Consider the following 20,627-nt stretch of genomic DNA (forward strand, 5'->3'; position numbering starts at 1 on the left):
AAAAACATTCATGATCAGATTATGACAAAACAGAAAAAGAGGAAGTTTCAGACCTTTCAAAATACCCTGGAGCCTGTTATGCAGCATACCACAGAGAATCAAGAAAAGTGTACTCTTATGGCCCATGGACAGGAGAGGAGTTGTGTGAAGGAGTAATTATTTTGTTTGTTTTAAACCTGCTACCAGTTAATTTCATTTGGTGACCCCTAGTTCTTATGTTATGGGAAGGAATAAACAACTCTTAATTTATTTATTTCAATATCAGTCATGATTTTATACACCTCTATTGTATCCCTCTTTGTGGTGGTTTTTTTTCAAACTGAAAGGTCCCAGTCTTATTAATCTCTCCTTCTATGGCAGCCATTCCATTACATAGTGATTAAAATGCCAGTGGTTAATCAACACTGGAGAGCCCATCACAGACATTGATTTAGTTGGAACTGGTCCTGCCTAGAGCAGGGGGCTGGACTTGATGATCTTCTGAGGTCTTTTCCAGCTCTATGATTCTATGACATTGGTGGAACTGCAATAATGGGACATGCTAATATTGCTCGTAGCCAAAAACTCAGAGTGCGATATCCCCAAATCTACCCATCTTCATTGAAGCTTGTGGGAGTGTGAACTGCAGGACTGAAGAGCCCAAACACTTATTCAGGAAGGTGCTACAGTGACTGTACAAACTTCTGGGCCCAGAGGGGGAGGGCTTTGCGTGGTGGGGAGCCTTTTTGTTTGGAGGTGTCTGCTACCTCGCACAATGGGGTGCTGGTGCTGGTGCAGGAGCAAGGCTTTTAGCTGCTACAGCAACACAAATGATAAATGGCTTCAAGAGGGGCAGACTGGCCCCATCTCACCCTCCCTTCTTCCAGTCTGGAGACAAGCACTGACACTGCTTGTCTGTGCCCTCCCTTCCCTATCCCATGATGCCCTGGGGCTGAGCCTTGGCCTTTTCCCCCTGTGCTGGCCCAGAGAGGTAGCTGACTTCTCCCATAATGCCCCGGGGGTGGGGTTTGGCTCTTTTCTCCCATAATACCCCGGGGCGTCGCCTTGGTTACCGAGGCGCTGGCGCGCGTAGCGGGGATGGCGCTGAGGCTCGGGGTCCTCCTGCTGCTGCCGCTGCTCCCGGCCGTGAGGGGAGTCTCGGGGCAGAGCGGCCCCGCCAGCGCCTCCCCACAGCCCTCGGCGGACGCGGGCCCGAGCGCTCCCTCTGTTTGGCCGCAGGCGGCAGAGACGTCGGGCCGCCCCGCCCCAAGCCCCACAGCACCCGGCCCGGACCCCGGCGGGGGCGCCTCCCCAGCCCCGACCTCGCTGCCGCCGCCAGACACCTCAGCCGCGCCCTCTGCAGCGGCTCCAGAGACGCGGGCCGGGGCCGGGCCTGCCCCAGTCACAGACGGTGGGTACCGCCCGGCGAGAGGCTGGGGGAGCCGGGAACCGGCCGAGGGGGCGCGCGGGGGAGTCTGCCAGGCCGCTAGGGATCGGGCTGGGGTTTCAGGCTAGAGAAGGGGGGAGCTGGGGTGTCGAGTTGGGGATGGGGGGGATGGCAGACCCGCACGCAGAAGTGTCGGGGTGTGTGTGTGCTTTGCTTGGAAATGTGGGCCCCAAGGGTGAGAATGCACCCCCGTATGGGCCCCCAAGTTAGCGTGCCCCGGCCCGCTGTGGGAAGGCTGTGGCTGATTTCTTAACCCCTTCCCTTAAGAGCGAGGCCCAGCCCTGCCTCCCGGCCTCGCTATTGCGGGGAGGGGTAAGAGGGAGAAGCGGAAGAATCCCCAGACTCCCCTTGGCCAGCTGAAGCGTGGGGTAGGGGGAAGGCTCGGACAGCGCACAGCCCCAGCCTTTCCCCAGCTGGCTGGAGAACAGCCACTCAGTGTGCCACTCCTGCCTTCCCCTGTCCAGCCAGAATCAGCCCCATGAGGAACCAGGGAGGGTGCTTTTACACACACACACCCCAACTGGGTACAGACCTGGATGGAAAACTGCAACATGGGGTAGGGAAAGGACCAGAAGAGATTGATTCAGGGTGCTGGGGGCAGAAAGGAGGAGGGGGGGAGCTTGGGAGAATCCTCCCTGCTCCCATCACCTGTAGCTTCCATCTCTATAATTCTCTTAAGTTCTGGGTGACACTTCCACAAGGGTGCCAGCTGGGCCTTGGGATTCCTAGGAGGTCACCTCCCATTAAAGTATTTGCTTTCTGAGTGTATTTAAAATGGGTTTTGCCTCTGATCTATTCCCTTTGGCTCCTTACCCCTCCCCTCCTTTTCTAGCTTCACACCTTCATCCATGCCTACCTGTGACTTGGAACAATTGCTTGCTGGAAATCCTTCCTGTGAAGCCCTACTTCTGTGCAAAAGGCTTCACTGAAGGTCTTCTTGCTTGCAGTAGTCCCCACACCACCTTTGTCTTCACACTTGCCTCACACTTGCTTTTCAGAGTTGCATTTTAAACTCTCCAGGTCAGGGACCCTGGCCTTTTTACATGTTCTGTAAATTCCTGTTTACATTTATGGTGCAGCATTCAGGGAAAAGCATTTGTAGAACTGGAAATATGAATGTTATGTTTTGCTTTTCCCTCAATACACTTAGAGCAGTGGTCCCCAACCTTTTTGTGGCCAATAGCACATTCATGTTTTCAGAAGTGTGGCGGGTACCAACAATTTTTCCAGACTTATTTTGTATTTGTACATTATGATGTTTTTCATATTTATTTATTACATAATATATGAATTCATAAGATAAAGGTAATTTTACGTGTAAAAGGAATTAATTATTTGGCAATTATTCTTTCACCTTACCATGTGAATTTGTTCTTTTTTATCTATCTGTAAGAAAAATTAAGAACTTTGTACAAAATAAACATCAAACAGTTTTCATCTTATTTATTAAAAAAAAATAAAACGTTATTGAACTGCCAAAATATTTATTATTCTTACTTTAACATAGCTAGTTATGGTTAATTAACAATACAAAGAATATTTTTTACTTGTATCTGGATTTCAATAAACAAACAAACACATATGAAAAAAAGTTAAACAAGTTAATCATACGTGCTCATCAGCACTTAATGGAAAATAGGTATAATTAATTCACGTGGTTTTTCTAATAAAGTCAGTGTGATTTTTGGCACTGCATTTCTTCAGTCAATTTTTCATAGTTGGGAGAGTAGGATGATATTCCCTTCCAGTGCCCCCCTCCACCAGCCCTTCTCTCCCCCCCTGTACCCACTCCTCCAGTAGCCCCACTCTGATCATGTGAGCTACCCTTCCTCATTCCCTCTCCTAACACCTCCTTATACACACCTGCCCTACCTCTCCTCTGGTGCTGGTTCCTCCCCTGCAGGTGTCTGCCCTTCTGCTTCACGCCCAGAATCTCTTGGCACCTGCACCTTCCCTTACCCCTGCACCCTCCTGGTGCCTCCCCCTTCCCTCACTCCCCCTGCCTCCTTTGCCCACTTTTTCCCTGATGCCCGCCCCCTCACCACCCTCTGCCCCTGTTCCCCTCATGCCCCTGTGCCCTCACACATGACTTGCTCCATTCCTGCCTTCCTCATGCCCACCCCTTCTTTCAAGCCTTCTCCCAGCACCTCCAGCCTCCAGTGCCCTTACCCTCTCCTCTCCCAGCATCACCCTGTCCCTCCTCCCAGTGACACCTCCCCTCCTGCCCTTTTCCTCATTGTTTCCACTTACCTCCCCCCGGCATTTGTCTCTCCTCCACCCTGTCCCTTGGTCCCTTCTCCTTTATTCTCCTGACCTGCCCCTCTCCCGTCAGCACAAGCCCCTTCCTCTCCCATCCTTTCCCCCTGTTCTTTCCCTCCCTTACCTTCTGCCTTCCAGTTTGCAGGGCTGGAGTCTGCTGCGATCAGGCCCTAGAAGTCCCCGCAGCCCGGGCTCCAGACCACGTGCTGGACTTGGAGCTGGGCCACTTGGCATTCGTCGCCCCAGCCCATTACAACACAACTGCCCCACCAGGTGCACTTACCACCATCCTACCTTTAGCCAGGCTCTGCTCCCCCATGCCCTGCTCGGTGCATCTTCTTCCTCCTTCCCTGATCCGTGGCTGACCGTTTTAAAAAACGGTGCCGCCACACCGATGTGGCACCACCTCCTCTGGTGTGCTGCGCGTGACCCCACCCCCGGCACAGCCGTGGCTCCACCCGTGTTGACAGCACATGTTTGCACCTCTTGCGGCTGTGCCCACTTTCCCTTCCCCTGGCCTGGTACTTTCCCCTGCTGGGGTTAGCTTGCCGGCCTCCTTGTCAGAGTCTCTCAGTCTTCTGGTGGGGCTGTAAGTGCCGACAGTGCCCCTACAGGCTCCGGTGCAGGAGTGCAGAGCCCGGTGGTACTGTGCTGTTTACACTGGCCTTCTTGCGCAAATGATTTGCGCAAGAGGGCTTTTGCCCGAACGGGAGCAGCACAGTATTTCTGCAAGAACACTGATGATCTTACATGAGATCGTCAGTGTTCTTGCGGAAATTCAAACGGCCAGTGTAGACAGCTGGGAAGGTTTTCCGGAAAAGCAGATGACTTTGTGGAAAAACTTGCCAGTCTAGACACAGCCAAGCAGTCTGATTCAGCACTGGCCTGATTATGCCATTTCCCTCATGGCTATAGGGGGAACTAGGTCTGCCCACTACTCCAGGTTCTAGTCCAGAGACCCTGTACCTGCAGACAGTAGGCCTCTTTCACTCAGAGCTGTTGCTCCTTCCCCAGACTCCTTCCTACATCTTCTATTTTCCCACCCCCATGTGTTCCATTTCAGACCCATTTCCCCCTCCCCATTCCTGCTCAGGGAATAACCGCAGACTGATGATTTCCCCATAACCTCAAACTCCCCTTTACCTACTCCAGCATCCTGGCTTTGTAAGCCCTGCCCAGTGTCTCTCCCAGCTGGACTTCATCATGCCATAGCTTTCCTTCAGGTGCAGATGATACGTTAATTTGCTTAAATTCATTCCAAAGTGGATTGATTTAAATCAAGGTGATTTAAGTTGTTGATTTAAATCATGATATAAATCACCCAAAATCATTGATTTAAATCTAGTTACCTAAAAATAATAAGACTGTGCCTTGAGTGCACTTAATTTTGGACTACACCCTGTTGAACTCATTGATACTTCCGTTTTTTGAGAAAACAAATATAGAATGGAATTCCTCTGGAAAAGATGAACTATGATGAAGTAAAATAGGGAAAAGACTTATGGTATCACATTATGGTCTGTGGCCATGTTGTTCTAAATTAAATAAGAAAATGAGACTCCGTGGCAACTGCCTACTCTAGATTTTTCATACTTCAGCTTTCTGTATTGCATACTTGAGTGATCGATTCTAAACCTAGTTAATTAATTAACCCAAGATATGAGGATTAGCTAAGCTAAACTTTTTTTCTAGCAACATCCAACACAGTAAATAGCTTGGGAATTTACTTGTCAAATCTCAATTATACAAAATGACAGAGTGTCTTGAAGAATGAAACATTGCAAAGTGAATTATTTAAGTTACTAACCAGTTGATCCACTCAGCTCTATCCACATCTTCATACACATCATTTTCTCTCAATAAGCAGTTTTCCTTATATTTCATTCTTGCAACTAGGCCCTGCATCATATTCTGCAACTGCTTACACTTGAGACACTTTCCTTTTTTATCCAGGGAACCAACTACTTCTAACATATTCCCAGATAGGGACAGTTTTTCTGTGGCAAAAGTGTGGGGGAATATAGAAAGCACTGTGTGTGCTGAATAGTGTTGTCTTTTCTTTCCAGTCCACTCCACTGTTCTCTTCTATGCTGGCTCCATCCTTTCCTATATATCCATGGTCACCAACCTGCCGATCGCGATCGACTGGTTGATCAGGAGGGATCAACCAGTCGATCGCGAGGTGTTCAGGACCCTCCCCTTTTTTCCCCACCCCCAAGAAGCACCACTAAGTACCTCCAGCGACAGTGGAGGTAGTGCCGGCTTCCTGCAGGGTGGAAGGAAGTCCGGCAGCTGCTTGCTACTTCCGGGGTTTCAGGAAATGGGCTGGCCGCTCATCCTCCCACAAACAGCCAGCATGGTACCACAACCCCGGTCTGTGGTGCGCTGGGGACTTGTGCTTGGGGGGGTAGGAGTCCCCAGAGAAGACGCACGCCGGGGCTTTCCTCCTCTGTGCAGGGGGAGGGGGAAGGAGTCCTGGGAGGAGGCATGTGCCCGGGCTTCCTTCCTCTCTGGGGGGGGAGGAGTCCCGGGAAGAGGTACGCACTGGGGCTTCCCTCCTCTGTTGGTGGGGGAGGGTGATTAGGAGTCCCCAGAGGAGGTGCGCACCGGGACTTCCCTCCTCTGCGGGAGATGGGGGAGGAGTCCCCAGAGGAGGCGTGTGCCGGGGCTTCCCTCCACTGTGAGGAGGGGAGGAGGTAGGAGTCCCGGGAGGAGGCACGTACCGGGGACTCCCTTCCCCCATCATCACCCTGTCCTCTGCCCCGTGCCCCCACCATCACCTTGTCCCTTGCCCCCACTGACACTCTGTCCCCAACCCTGCACCCACTAGCACCCTCCCCCAGTACTATGCCACCTGCTCCCACCAACACGGGGCCACATTAGTGAGGCTTGGGTGGGAGTGTTGGAGGAGTTATTTTTTTGCATCTTACTTGTGTGGCCCCAAATGACTTTTCTGTGTGTCAGTGACTCCTGACTCAAAACAGGTTCCCTACCCCTCTCATAAATAAAGACAATGCAGAAACTTTTTGTGTTTGACATAATATTTTATTTTAAAATGAAGCCTGGCTAACAAGCCCCCAATTGAGGCCAAGCCCCCATCTAGCTGCAGCATCATAACACTCCTGCACACACACACCCAGACCGTAGATCTGAACCTATCATACACTGGAACCCCCTGTCCTGAGCCTCTCACATCCCCAAACTCCTGCACTCTCACATCCTCAGTCTTCTGTCACAACACTCTTGCACCATCCACACACTGCAAATCTGTGACCTGAGACCATCATACTCCCAGCCTCCCTGCCCTGAAACCCTCACACACCCCAACCCAAACTCCTGCACTCTCACAGCCACAAGCCTGTGGCTTGCTCAGTACCCCAGTTCTCCACCTGACTCCAATACTCCCCAGCCTGGAGCCCCCTCCCCGAGCCAGCATCCTCTTCTCCACCTCTCCTGCATCCAAATTCCCTTCCAGAGCTTGCACATCTCACCTTTTCCCACACCCCAATCCCTCATTCCTACCCCAGAGCCCACACGTCCTGTCTCAACCCAGTGAGGGTACAGCTAGACTGCAGGAGTTTTTCCGAGATCCCAGAGGTAACCCGGAAAAACTCTTCCATGTCCAGGGATGCATTTGTTCTTCCGCTTTTTTAGCGGAAAAGCAAACATGCTCTTTCGGTAACCTCTGTATTCCTCGTTCCATGTCTACAGAGGCCAAATGTTGGAAAACCCTTTTCCTACAGATGAATAAAAAAAGCAGCAGTGAAGCTGTACCCTCACAGTGTATAAGGGCTGGAAATAGCAAGTGATGGAGAGGAGAACAGAGAGGGCGGGGCTTCAAGGAAGGAGTTGGGTCTTGGGGAAGGATGCGGTAGATCTTGGCTTGGTCTGACATTGAAAAAGTGATCTTGGGTGTAAAAATGTTGGAGACCACTGCTATATATTTTCTCTCTGTCTTTTAAGATAACGTCTTAACTAAATCCTCTGCTGTGCTTGGCCAAAGTCCACCACCACATAAATACTGAACAAAAATAAACCTATTCAGCTTGTGTTTTTCTTTGCACATGTTACTTTTTAGTCTGCTGAGAAACAGAAATTGAAATCCCAGAACTTTCAAGAAGCAAGATGGTAGTTAAGCTGGACAGACTAGAGCTATTAATTCAGTTTTTATAAGATTGTAAGTGAAGGTGTAGCACTTTTGTGATGTGTTATATTTAAAATGAGAAATGTAATATTTTATATATGATATAAAAAATCAAATTTAAATAAAATCATTTTTTATTGTTTTAAAAAAATCATTGATTTTTATCCACTCTGATTCACCCCCTTAGATCTTGTTCTATTCAGTAGATACCCATCAAAAGTGGTTTATAAGTATTTTGTAAGGATGTCAGCATGTAAATAACTACATGATTAACCCATAAACCTGGGTTTATCTGTTAATCCTATCAACTACACGCATTCCAGCCCCCCTTGCTGTCTCTGTATCAGAGGCAACAAGGGGGGAGATGGGAGCAGATGCCTTTGGGGAGAGGCAGCAGCGTGGAGGATGAGGGGTGTATGCGGGAGCCGATAGGCATGGGAAGCCAACTTTTAAGCCAGTTCTCCGTGCGTGCAGGCTCCGTGAGCCCATCTGCCCCTCCCTTGCTGCCATCTACAGAGGCAGCATGGTGGGAAAGGCAGGAGCTGGTGCTGGCACGGTGCCGTTTGAATTCCCCTCATGTTGCTACCTCTATCAGAGACAGCAGTGTGGGCCTGGTTTGCTGCGGGCTCACCGTGGGCAGAGGCTGCACCACAGCAGCAGTCCCTGGCTGTGTGTGGTCCAGACTCCCCACAGGGGCTGTTGCTGCAGAGCAGCCTCTGTCTGCGTGGAGCTCAGACCCCTCAGGGACAGCGACTATTGCCACCTAGGAATGTTAAATATCAGTTAATTGAATAATTGAATAAACTCATGAATTCTTATTGGTTAGTCGACTATTCTATAGTCCCTGGGGGTAGGGCCAGCAGCCAGTGTACTCCAGCTTCACTCCTGAGGAGTCCTCTTCCATTCTGAGCTGCTGTCTCTCTATCAGAGGCAGCAGTGTGGGGGTACCAGGCATGAGCTGGTCTGCAAGGAGAGCCAGTTTAAAAACAAGCTCCCCTCATGGACTGGCTGCCTGTCATTCTGTGCTGCTGCCCAGATCCATCGCAAGCCAGGACTGAGCTGGACTGCTGGCCAGTCTGCTAAAAAAATTACTGGCAAGGGTGGCATGGGAGAGTGTACTCTATAGCATTAATCTATAAGCTTTTGCTTATTGGTTAATTGACTACACTATTACATCTCTTTGCTAACCTGCGCTGCAGCAGTGTGGGAGAGCAGGCAGAAGCCGATCTGCGCAGGAACTTGTCTTTTAAACAGGCTCCCCTTACGGGCTGGCTGCTGCCTGCCATCCTGCCTTACTGCCTCTGATAGAGAGGAGGTGGCAGAGAGTTCCCCAGGAATGGGGCCATGAGTGCCCAGCCCCCGGGGACTATCTAATAGTTGTGTAACCACTAAAATTTGATGCAGTTACATGACTATTCAATTACATGCTATCTAACATCCCTAGTATAGTGGCCTGCCTGATGATTGGAATTATCTTTGAATGTTAAATCTTGAAAGTAAAAGAATTTTTAAGATAAATCTACAAAGATTATATGGAAAGAAGAGGCAAGACAGAAAGAAAATGCATTTTTTTAAATAAATCAACTCATATTGAAACATCAGGAAAAGATGATATTACTAAACCTGGAACATATTTTGTTTTAGGAATTGTGTGAAAATTATAATAAAATGTTTTATTTTTATCGTGTTAGACTCTAAACAAGGGATGGGCAATAAACGGTCCATGGGCCGTTCACCAGGATTTGTCCCTGGAGGGCTTCAGATGCTTTATTTACCTGCATGTCCACAGGTATGGCTACTTGCAGCTACCATTGAATGGCCTGCACCTCTTCCCACAGTTCCCAGGGCTGAAATAGCAAACCACAGTCAGTGGGAGCTGCAAGTGGCCATAACTGTGGACACACAAATAAATAAGTGTCTGGTGGCCTGCCAGAGGCTAGCCATGGCAAGTTACATCCAGCTTACAGGCCAGGTATTGCCCAACTGGGCAATAATTAGTCAACAAGTTAAAAGTTAATCATGTTTAATTAGTTGACAAGTTAAAAGTTATGTTTAAGTTATGTTTAACTGGTTAACCAATTAAACGAGGTGCTGGCAGGGCTGGAGCACTCCTACCCATGGTGGGGCTATCCCTACCCTGGCCTGGAGCACTGCTACTCTGGGCCATAGCTGCCGTTGACCAGGGCTGCTCTGGCTGGACTGGAATGCCCCCCACACAGGTGGGCCCTGCGAGATAGAGCTGCCTGCTGCAGGTGGAGGGCTGCTTTAGCCCTACTGATTAAACATTTATATCCCTAATATTTACTCATATGACTTATATTAATTTTGGGTACTGATCATATTTTTTTGATATCTTCATTTGATTTTGTTAGGAGTTTTGGATTCCTACGGATTCAGGTTTCTAGCATGCACTTGTTTTTGTGAGTTGCTCATGTTATGATTACTGCTTGAGAAAATGTGTATCTTAAATAATAAAACATGGCTTTATAAACACCACCACCTTAGGATTTAGATACAAATGTTTAATTACGGTTAAAGAAGGAAAAAGCAAAAATATAAAGGATATTTTGTTATACTATGCTTTAGAATTCATTCCTAATTTTATTTTAAATTTTCCTTTCTCTAGTTGCTTCATTGTGTGTTTGTGACCTCTTGGTGGCACAGTGTGATATAAATTGCTGTTGTGACCCAGACTGCAGTGCTGCAGATTTCAGTCTCTTTACTACATGTTCAGTTTCCATTGTTACGTAAGTTTATAAATAATTCTGGTGTTTGTTTGTTTTTTGTTTTTGTCTTGAAGATGGAGTCTTCTCATATTCTCATTGAAATCAGTAACAAAATGCCCATTGAATTCAAGGTCTGTGACTTGGGTGTGTTTTCCTTCAAAACCCCCTTGCCACGTGTACTGCACTCAACAGGCATCCAATCCTCAGCACATAGGTAGTCATCAGCACCAGTCTATTGGGAGTGTGGGAGACTCAGGCCTTTACTTGGGTTCCATGGGAATCTGCCCTTTCTGGGGCCGTCATAAAGTAATGAAAGCAGCAGGCCTTCCTTCAAACAAGGGACCTTCATTAATCTGTGTGATGGGTCAGGATCCCTTTGGATCTGTCACCAGATGTGCTGGGATCACACTGAGCCTGCTTTCCCTGACAGCCTTGGCACCTTGAAACCCTGTCTTGCTCTCCAGCCTGCTTCAGCCCAGACACAGGGAGGGGCCATGCCTCTCTGCTTGTAATACTGACAGACTGTATTAGTGAGGGACAAAGCCTCAGCACTCAGGTACACAGACCCTCTGGGAGGTGAATTCCAGATAAATCTGTTTTATACCATATAGATTTCCATAGAGTAAGCTCATGGAAATTTACCCTCTTTCTCAATGTAAAGAGAAATGCACAGGCTCCTTGCGCCCTTCCACTCCTGGCAACAATTATTGATACTGGGTTTATTAATAAGCAAAAGTGATTGTATTAAATATTAATGGGAGGATGTAAGTGGTCATAAGAAATTCCTCACAAAACCAAGTAGATCACTGAGCAAACTAGAACATACAAACTAAGCTTGCTACACTAAATAAACATGTGATATCTCACCCGGCCTAAAAGATGTTCTAATTCACAGATCAGACATCCTTTCAGGCAGAGCCCAGTTCCTCCCCCTGTTTAATTTTAGTTGTTTCCAGCAGTCATCTTGGGAGAGATTCCAGGGGAGAACTGACAACCAGCATTACCTCACTCTCCACTCTTAAATAGAATTTTCTTCAAGGCAGGAATCCTTTGCCTTCCAAACTTGACCCTCACCCTTCCCTTCTTGTGGAAAAGTACAGAATCCAAGATGGATTCCAGCATCAGGTAACATGGTCAAATGTTGCAGAGCCCATAGCTATTTCTTACATGCTGATCCTCTCAAGCTTACAGGAAAAGTAAGTTCTTGCACAGTTCATTGTCTCCTGCTAATGGGTCATTAGCTCTGTGTCTGGCTTCATTGTTGTATCTGAGAGGCTGGTAATAAGCTTTTCCTAATATGAAGATATTGATAATAAATGTGTCGTTAATATTTCTAACTTCAGAGACAGAAATGATACATCCATAGAAAAAGTATAAACACATTCTGTAAATTACTACCTTTCCAATGGCATATTACGTGAGCCATTTTGCATAAGCATATCTGAGCTATGACACTTGAACATGTTTTCATAGAGCATATCGTGGACAGTTCTCTGAAAACTTCCACGCAGTGTGCAGTGGCGGTCAAAAAGGCAAATAGGTTGCTAGGAATTATTAGGAAAGGGATAGAAAATAAGACGCAAAATATCTTACTGCCACTATATAAAACTATGGTATGCCCACATCTTGAATATTGTGTACAGATGTGGTCTCCTCACCTCAAAAAAGATATTTTGGCCTTGGAAAGGGTTCAGAAAAGGGCAACTAAAATGATTAGGGGTTTGGAACGGGTCCCATATGAGGAGAGGTTAAAGCGACTGGGACTTTTCAGTTTAGAAAAGAGGAGACTGAGGGGGGATATGATAGAGGTATATAAAATCATGAGTGGTGTGGAGAGGGCCGATAAAGAAAAGTTATTTATTAGTTCCCTAAATAGAAGAACTAGAGGACACTAAATGAAATTAATAGGTAGCAGGTTTAAAACTAATAAAAGAAAGTTCTTCTTCACACAGCGTGTAGTCAACCTGTGGAACTCCTTGCCAGAGGAGGCTGTGAAGGCTAGGACTATAATAGAGTTTAAAGAGAAGCTAGGGTATGTCTAAACTACCCCCCTAGTTCAAACTACCCCCCTAGTTCGTGGAACGAGGTATACAGATAGTTCGGATTAGAAGCCTAATCCGAACTATCTAGTCCGTGCCGCGTGTAGCCGCGCGGCACGGGGTTCGCACTAGCTGGCTTTTAAAAATGGCGCGCCGGCTTTATGCTAATGAAGCCCGGGAAATTCAAATCCCGGGCTTCATTAGCAAGTTCGGTATGCATACATTACCCCCCTAGTTCGAACTAGGGGGGTAGTGTAGACATACCCCTAGATAATTTCATGGAGGTTAGGTCCATAAAAGGCTATTAGCCAGGGGATAAAATGGTGTCCTTGGCCTCTGTTTGTCAGAGGCTGGAGAGGGATGGCAGGAGACAAATCGTTTGATCATTGTCTTCGGTCCACCCTCTCTGGGGCACCTGGTGCTGGCCACTGTCAGTAGACAGGATACTGGGCTAGATGGACCTTTGGTCTGACCCAGTACGACCGTTCTTATGTTCTTATATGGAATGCCCCATCACAGTTTGTAAGGGTTCAGAGCCCTCAGGCAAATCACTGACAGGAATTCTGAAGCAGATATTCAGGATATGTCCAGTTTTGCTCACGCTGGCTGTGATCATGGAGAAGTCTTTGTCTCCATTTACACTTCTCCCGAGGAATGGAAGATGTGGAGGTCTGTCTTACCCTAAGTGGGGTGGATTTCCTTCTTTTAAGACTGTTCTTCCTGGCCTGAAATGCCTCATGGATTTCCTGGATTAGGGAGATATAGAGTTTGTATACCCCCATCACAGCGTTGAATTGGTTTTAGTAGTCTCTCTTTACAGATGAAGAGAGGTCCTTAAGGAGACTGATAATGGTATCATGGGGCATGTGTCTGAATTGTTTAGGGAGTAAAAAAGGGAGCTGTAAGTTTGTAAAAGATAACTTTTGAGTGGGATGTGGATATGTAAGTGTATGCAGGTGAATCTCTAATTGCTCTGAAGTCGAGAATAGTATAAGCACTTAAATTCTTATTAATACTTCAGAAATTACTTCAGCTTACATCTTGACATGGAGATGCAAAGGTAATTTAGTATCCATTATAGCATAGGGTGGCTATCTGGAATGAACATTTGAACTTCTACATTAATTTCACTGTGCTGTGCCTTGGATTGTAATATCATCAGAGCTGTTGAACTGAGCAAGACCATGCCGTTCTGTTGCTTGAATGGAGGATCTCGAAGGAAAATACATGTTTTGCGGGATATGATGTTGGTTACTCCTTTCCCTCTGTGTCAATACTGACTCAGTGCTTTATTATGATATTAAGGGCATTGTTTTTGTAGATGCGGTCTTTAAAATAAAGAGTAAAATATTTTAGCTTCCTGTCAGTACAATTAGAAGCTGGAAATTAGGAGCATTCTAGCACCATGTGAGCAGGTGGTGCTCTCCACAGGCCATCAATAGTCCATCAATGTTAATTTGGGAAACTGCTATAAGGAGTCCTAATGATGTTAACCAGGAATGTGATAGCATCACAACCATCATTTGATAATATGAGTTTCCCTCTGATCTTTATTGTAGGAGCAAGCATTCAGTCTTTTCATCTCATTGGTAGTATATGCCTTTCTGAGTAACAGTAAAATATTAAAATAAAACTTGATAGTAATATAATGTTGGATTATTTATTTTTATTTTTTATTTTTTGCTGTTTACAACCTATTTCAGTATGTTGCTTTTCACTCGCTTCAGGAATTCCACTTTCAAACAGGAATTAAGAAAGCTCATTGTAGAGTCTTAATTTAAAATAGCTCAGTGTGACTTCTTGGAACAATGAGCATAGCTCTTCAACCCACTTCCGGCATAAATTAGCCCAATCTGAATAAATGAGTTTATTCTGGGTGCTTTGAAATTTGACTCATTCAGCCACCTGGGACTGCTATTTCTCATTGTTTTTCCACACAATGCATATTGCCACCCATTTATAGGTATTTTATTTTTTATATATATGTATAGTTAGAAAGGTATAATCAAAGCCTTTCTGTATGACAGTTTAATCCTCTGTATGAATATTTTATTCTTATCCACTAGAAATGCATAAAATCAAATTGTATTTTTTTTCTCAAGCTCTCTTTTGTGACACATCAAGGAATTGTCAATGACCACAAGTTTTGCATCTCACTTTTGCATGACATTTTAATTATGGTAACTTGCATGTAAGCCAGGGGTGGGCAAAAGGGTCTCCACGGGTCAGATCCAGAGCATGGATGCCCTGCTGATCCCCCGCCCCCAGTCCAATTAGGGCCTGGAGGCGAGGGAGCGAGTGAAGCCTTCTCCACTCTGCCCCTGCCCTACGAGCAGCTCGTGGCACTTGAAAATGCCACGTGCTCCTGGCAGGGCAGGAGGAAGCTTCGCGTGCTTCCCCACCTCCAGGCCTTAATTGGCCTCCTCCCACACAGACAGGAGTATGTGGTGCTATAAACCACCGCGCACTACTTGCAGGGCAGGGGCAGAGCAGGGAAGGCTTTGGTTGCTCCCTCTCCTCCAGTCCCTAATTGGAATGGGGGTGGGGGAGCGCACAAAGCCTCCTCCCATCCTGCCAGGAGCATGTGGTGCTTTGAAGTGCTGCTCACAGGGGGTGGGGGTAGAGTGGAGGAGGCTTCACATGCTCCCCTGCCCCCAGGCCTTGTTTGGCCTAGGGGACGGGTAGCAAAGGAAGTCTCTTCTCACACCAGGGGTATGGGCATCTTGGGGGAACTTGGGGTAGGGGCAAAGGTACTCCCTCACCCCCAGACCAATCATTGTTTGGTGTTGGAGAACCTGGAAATATCTTGGCCCCGCCCCTTTGGCTTGATGCCCTGCCCCTTCACAAATTTTCAAAGTGGCCCCTGGCAAAAAATGATTGCCCACCCCTGATGTAAGCAATGGCTACAGGCCTGTTATAATTATGAATTGGAAGGGAGGTGGTGTGTGGGATCCTGAAAGAGCAGGAATATGGTCCATGATGTGGACCTTTTAAGATGTGGTTCATCTTCTGAAATAGTTTACAATTCTCTACCTAATAGGTCATATAATGAACTACTCAGAACACATAGGAAAGAAGGAATGAAATTAATAACATCAAGGAGAGGAAATATTGATTCACTTTAGGACAGGAGCATGAATTACTAGCATCATCACTGAAGGTCAACAAGAGAATTTGATTTTGCAGCGATATAGTTGATAGTGAAATTTCCATGCATTTCAGGGGATAGTAGATGTCACACTCTGAAGAATATTAATTCCCCACCCCCATATTGGCTGGTGGATTTGAATATGAGATAGTGATTCCGCTTGTGCTACAGGGAGTGAATAATGCAGAATGGTCAAAAGCAGTGAAAGGACATGATCAAAATTAAAATAAATGCAATATACAGAATGTATATATTCCCAAATCCTATTTTCTCTTTTATTAAGATATTTATTAGATATGATCTATTAGGGCTGCCCTCTCTATTTTAACCTTATTCCAACCCATCCCATACCTTCTCTCTGGTATGAATAAAAGTTCTTCCTTAATGTCCAGTCTTCAACACATCTGCCATTGTGTATCTGAAGCCAATTGAATCCCATCTGAGTTGTCATCTTTTATATTCTTTTCATCAAATGCTGTCCTAGTCTGAACTGTGACTATTATCACATCCTTCTGTTTTGAAAATCCATGAATGAACGATATTGGAGAATGGCTAATTGTTATTATTTGTTTCTGGGATAAACTGGATAAAATGTTACTCCTTGCAAATATGCATAAATCATCTACAAATCTTTACTGCAGTTATCCATCCCTCCTGTTGAATTCCTTTAACAATTCATACATATAAAGATTTTAAAACAACACTGTGAAGATTGACTTTGCTGGATCTGTATATATGTTTGCAGAGGTGACAGCCAGCTTTGCAGTCAGAAAGCAGCTATGTATTCAATCAATGTTGAAGCACATCCACCTGAAAGGACATTTAAGTTAGTTGATCAGAACAATCCAAGTATTTTCTGCATTCACTCTACAAACTGTAAGTAGATCTATAGTTGATACTGAGCAATACAGTGTTGCCATATTCAAAACCCTATGGAGGGCAAAAATAAAAACGAAAACTGCAAGTTACCACACTTGCAAAAGACTAGTTATTCTGTATCTTGAGGACCTTGATGCCATGCTCTGTGTCATACCCTGATAAAACAGTAACAGGTTATCAAAGGAATTTTGCTTCCATATAGAGCCTCTTGGTAGAGAGAATGGAACTGGGCTGTAACTAAGGCTGATTGAAGATTACCATCAAAACTTTTTTTCAGTCAGAAATTGGGCTTTTGACAAAATGTAAAATTATTGCAAAAAATTCGTGTTTATCTCAAATTTTAAGTTTTTTAAATCAGAAAACAAAAAGTTTAAATTTTTAAATGAAAAATGTGTATTTTCTGCAGCAGGAACAAATTCTAGCTGGCTCCAGCTGTGACCGTGTAATTGAAATTTTTCCAACTCTTTCAGTGTCAGTCTTGTGGAGCCTTTTACATCTGTGAAATAGGGTTGATGTTGTAATTTTTTTCATCTCATCATGACTATGAAGTAGTAATTTAAACACTATCCATAATTTATAGAAAGCGTGGACTTTAATTGGCATGTCTTGATATCTGAATACATGATCACATCAGAGACTTTGGTCTAAAACTGTTATGTCCAACCAGCTCTGAAGCAGCAAACTAGTAAACTAGCTACATGGGCCAATGGGCCAAATAACCACATGTGGCTAATGGCTAATGTGTTGAACACCACAGGTCCAAATATAGGAAAGCATTTTATTTTTTGCCTAAATTTAAGCACACGCATAAGCGCTCTTTTGAATCAGGGCCAAATTATGGAAACCTGCTGATATCTCTTGGAAAACCTTGAGAACTATTCTTTCTATTCTGGTATTTTCCTTCCTGTGTTGAAGTGTCAAGGGTATGCTTCTGACTCCACAATGAAAATGTATATTACTAAACACAATTTTTATAACTTTTATTTTAAGACTTTCTCCTCATAAAATATTTTACAGATAAACAAGCACTGTCCTTTATTCCTCCTGAAGTGCCTACCTCACAAAATTTTGATAATTTGCTTAAGCGGTTTGAAGGCATTTCCTTCAGTGCTGAATCTGACGTTCGCTTGAATACTGAATCAGATGTTCAGAATTCCTCTGGTGCAAATGAAACTGCTAGATATGAGGTAAAAATAATCTTATTCTTTTTATATTTGCAGTGTTTTAAATTCAGTTTCTTTAATCATAAAACACCTTTCTTGCTAATAAATCCATATATAATTGATAAACATTGTGTGCATCAACTTCAAGTTACTGTCCTAAAAAAATACAGACTTCACTATGGTCTTTCATTAGTTCTAAAGTGCAGCGTTTGGCTTGAGTCTTCTCCAAAAATCAAAGTGAATTTTTAACATGTGGGAAATGTGTGACTTCCTTATGCTGTTTTTTCTATTATTCATAAGAAAAAAGGAAATGGCAAGATACTATTAAAATCTAGCAAGTAGGGTTTATCTAGTCAGTTGTCAGTGCAAATTTCTAAAATGTGGACTTTATAGTATTTGAGATTTGTTTTATTTTTTTAACAACAGATGAAGCTGGAAAATTTCCAGTGATTGTAGCAAATCTTTAATTTGCCAGTGAATTTACAATGGTAACATGATCTTGGCTTGAGATATTGGTGGGTGGAGAAGTTTGATTTATTGTGAATCTTGGTAAAAGCAAACAAAATGTTAATAATTCTTATTAAATTTGTGGTACATTTTATGAATCTTTCTGTGTACTGAAAATCAACAAGCTTGGGTTTGCCCCTTTCTTTGGCAGTATGGTGTTCCAATACAGACGGCTGATGGATTTCTGAGATTGCCTGCTCCCTTGGTCTCCTCTCAGTGCTCTGATGCTAATCCTGCAGGTTGGAGAACACGTTCTAATTCCTATTTATCCTCTCTTTAGTGTGTGCTTTTGTTATCCTGCCACTCCAATTTATAGATGATTCAAATGAATTAGCATGCTTACCTGTCCAGCTCTGGGTCAAGTTTTGTTAAAAATGGCACTTAGTTATGTTTTGGTCATAGACAGGAAATTGTGTTCCACGTTAACTGAAGCTTTCAGAACCTATATGTATATACAGGCAGTCCCCGACTTACGCGGATCCGACTTATGTCGGATCCACACTTACGAATGGGGCTTTCTCGTCCCGGAGCTCGCAGGCAGCGGTCCTGCCACCTCGACCTCCTGGGCGAGAAAAGCTGCTCCCGGTGCCCCTGGTCTGCTGGGGACCATCTCCAGCAGACCAGGGGCACCGGGAGCAAAGCTGCAGCCGCGGCGGGTTCCCGCGCTTCTGAGGCTTTGCTCCCCGTATCCCTGGTCTGCTGGGGAGGGGGGAGCGCAGGTAGTGTGCCCCCCCCAGCAGACCAGGCTTTTGTTGTGGACCCTGGGGCAGAGCAGCTGGGGCGCTGCCGGTTGGTCCCGCAGCTCTGCTCTGGGCACTACTGGACCAACCCGGCAGCACCCCAGGTGCTCTGCCCCAGGCGTCCTGATTCAGCCGCTGCTGGTTAGTTTCAGCAGCGGCTGAATCAGGACGCCTGGGGCAGAGCAGCTGGGGTGCTGCTGGGTTGGTCCAGTAGCGCCGAGGAGTGGTGCTACTGGAGCAACCCAGCAGCACCCCAGCTGCTCTGCCCCAGGCGTCCCCAAGTCAGCCGCTGCTGAAACTGACCAGCGCTGACTACAGGAAGCCCGAGGCAGAGTTGCTTTGCCCCGGGCTTCCTGGAATCAGTTGCTGATCAGTTTCAGCAACAGCTGACTTGGGGACGCTTGGGGTTCTTAAGTTGAATCTGTACATAAGTCAGAACTGGCGGTCAGTTTCAGCAGCGGCTGAATCTGGATGCCAGTTCCGATTTACATACAGATTCAACTTAAGAACAAACCTACAGTCCCTATCTTGTATGTAACCCAGGGACTGCCTGTATACAGAAAGTGTGAGAGTGAGTGAACTCAGTGGTATAGATCACCGAGTTCCATTAATGGGTTTATTTTCCATTTCTGAAACAGCTTATGGCCTTATGGATGCAATAGAATTAGTGTGAAGGAGGGATGGGGTATGTGACGAAAGACTCAGTCCTGCAACTCTTGAAAGGAATCTTCACTGAAACCAAGGCAGTTCCTCACACAAGTACCTCAGTGGTTTGAGCATTGGCCTGCTAAACCCAGGATTATGAGTTCAATCATTGTGGGGGCCATTTAGGAATCTGGGTCAAATCTGTCAGGGATGGTACTTGGTCCTGCTGTGAAGGCAGGGGTCTGGATTCAATGACTTTTCAACGACAATTCTAATAGATAAATATATATCTTTATGTGAAAAAGTGTGATTCTTTTTTTTGTCTCTAAACAAAAGTAAAAATGCCAAAGAAATGGAAAATATTCCCTAATTTTTTGCCTTCGATGACAGTTAGTTTTGAATTTAACCTGAAGTATGAGGATTTTCGCTATGAATGTGATAAACTGTTTTAGCTACAGTTGTAGAATAGGTTGCCTAATGCTCATTGATTCTAAGACATGGTCATATGCTTGTATGGAAGTGTTAATAAACAACCTTTTAATTGACAGCTAATAATTACTTCATATTCCCTTCCTGTGTTGCACTTACTTGAGATTTTTGTATCTCTTGCTTTTCATAATTTTTTTCTCTAGTTTTCACAGTAATACTTTGTGATTTTTACAGGTTTTCTAGTAAACCAGGCTGTGAAATGCAGTAGAATGATAAATATGGGCAATTGCAGCACTATTCAAGCACTTAGTATGCTGTTCTACACTAACTCCAGCATTTTAGCAGTAAGTAGGGTTTTGAAACACATTAGGTGGATGGCAATTGGTTTTATTTCTTATCATTTCACATATTTAGAATTATGTAATTTCCACTTCGTAAGGTAAGTGAGATAATTGTTGCGTTATATAAGAGTTTAAGTGGGATTAGGAAAAAATCTTATAATCATCGTATCTTGTAGAAATA

General features: G+C 45.2%; 1 protein-coding gene across 1 annotated transcript in view; it reads left to right on the forward strand.

Moving 5' to 3' along the window:
- Positions 1-1,023: 1,023 nt before the first annotated feature.
- The window catches only part of TCTN1 (tectonic family member 1), a 29,391-nt gene continuing 9,787 nt past the window's right edge, over positions 1,024-20,627 (forward strand). Inside the window, exons 1-6 of the mRNA XM_075898696.2 lie at positions 1,024-1,390; positions 10,456-10,576; positions 16,488-16,618; positions 17,639-17,808; positions 18,443-18,530; positions 20,340-20,449. Coding sequence (XP_075754811.2) covers positions 1,078-1,390; positions 10,456-10,576; positions 16,488-16,618; positions 17,639-17,808; positions 18,443-18,530; positions 20,340-20,449 — 933 coding nt within the window. The 5' untranslated portion in view covers positions 1,024-1,077. The remainder of the gene's footprint in view (positions 1,391-10,455; positions 10,577-16,487; positions 16,619-17,638; positions 17,809-18,442; positions 18,531-20,339; positions 20,450-20,627) is intronic.

The sequence above is a fragment of the Pelodiscus sinensis genome, chromosome Z, assembly GCF_052426305.1.
Source record: "Pelodiscus sinensis isolate ZL-2025 chromosome Z, ASM5242630v1, whole genome shotgun sequence".
Classification (NCBI taxonomy): Eukaryota; Metazoa; Chordata; order Testudines; family Trionychidae; genus Pelodiscus; species Pelodiscus sinensis.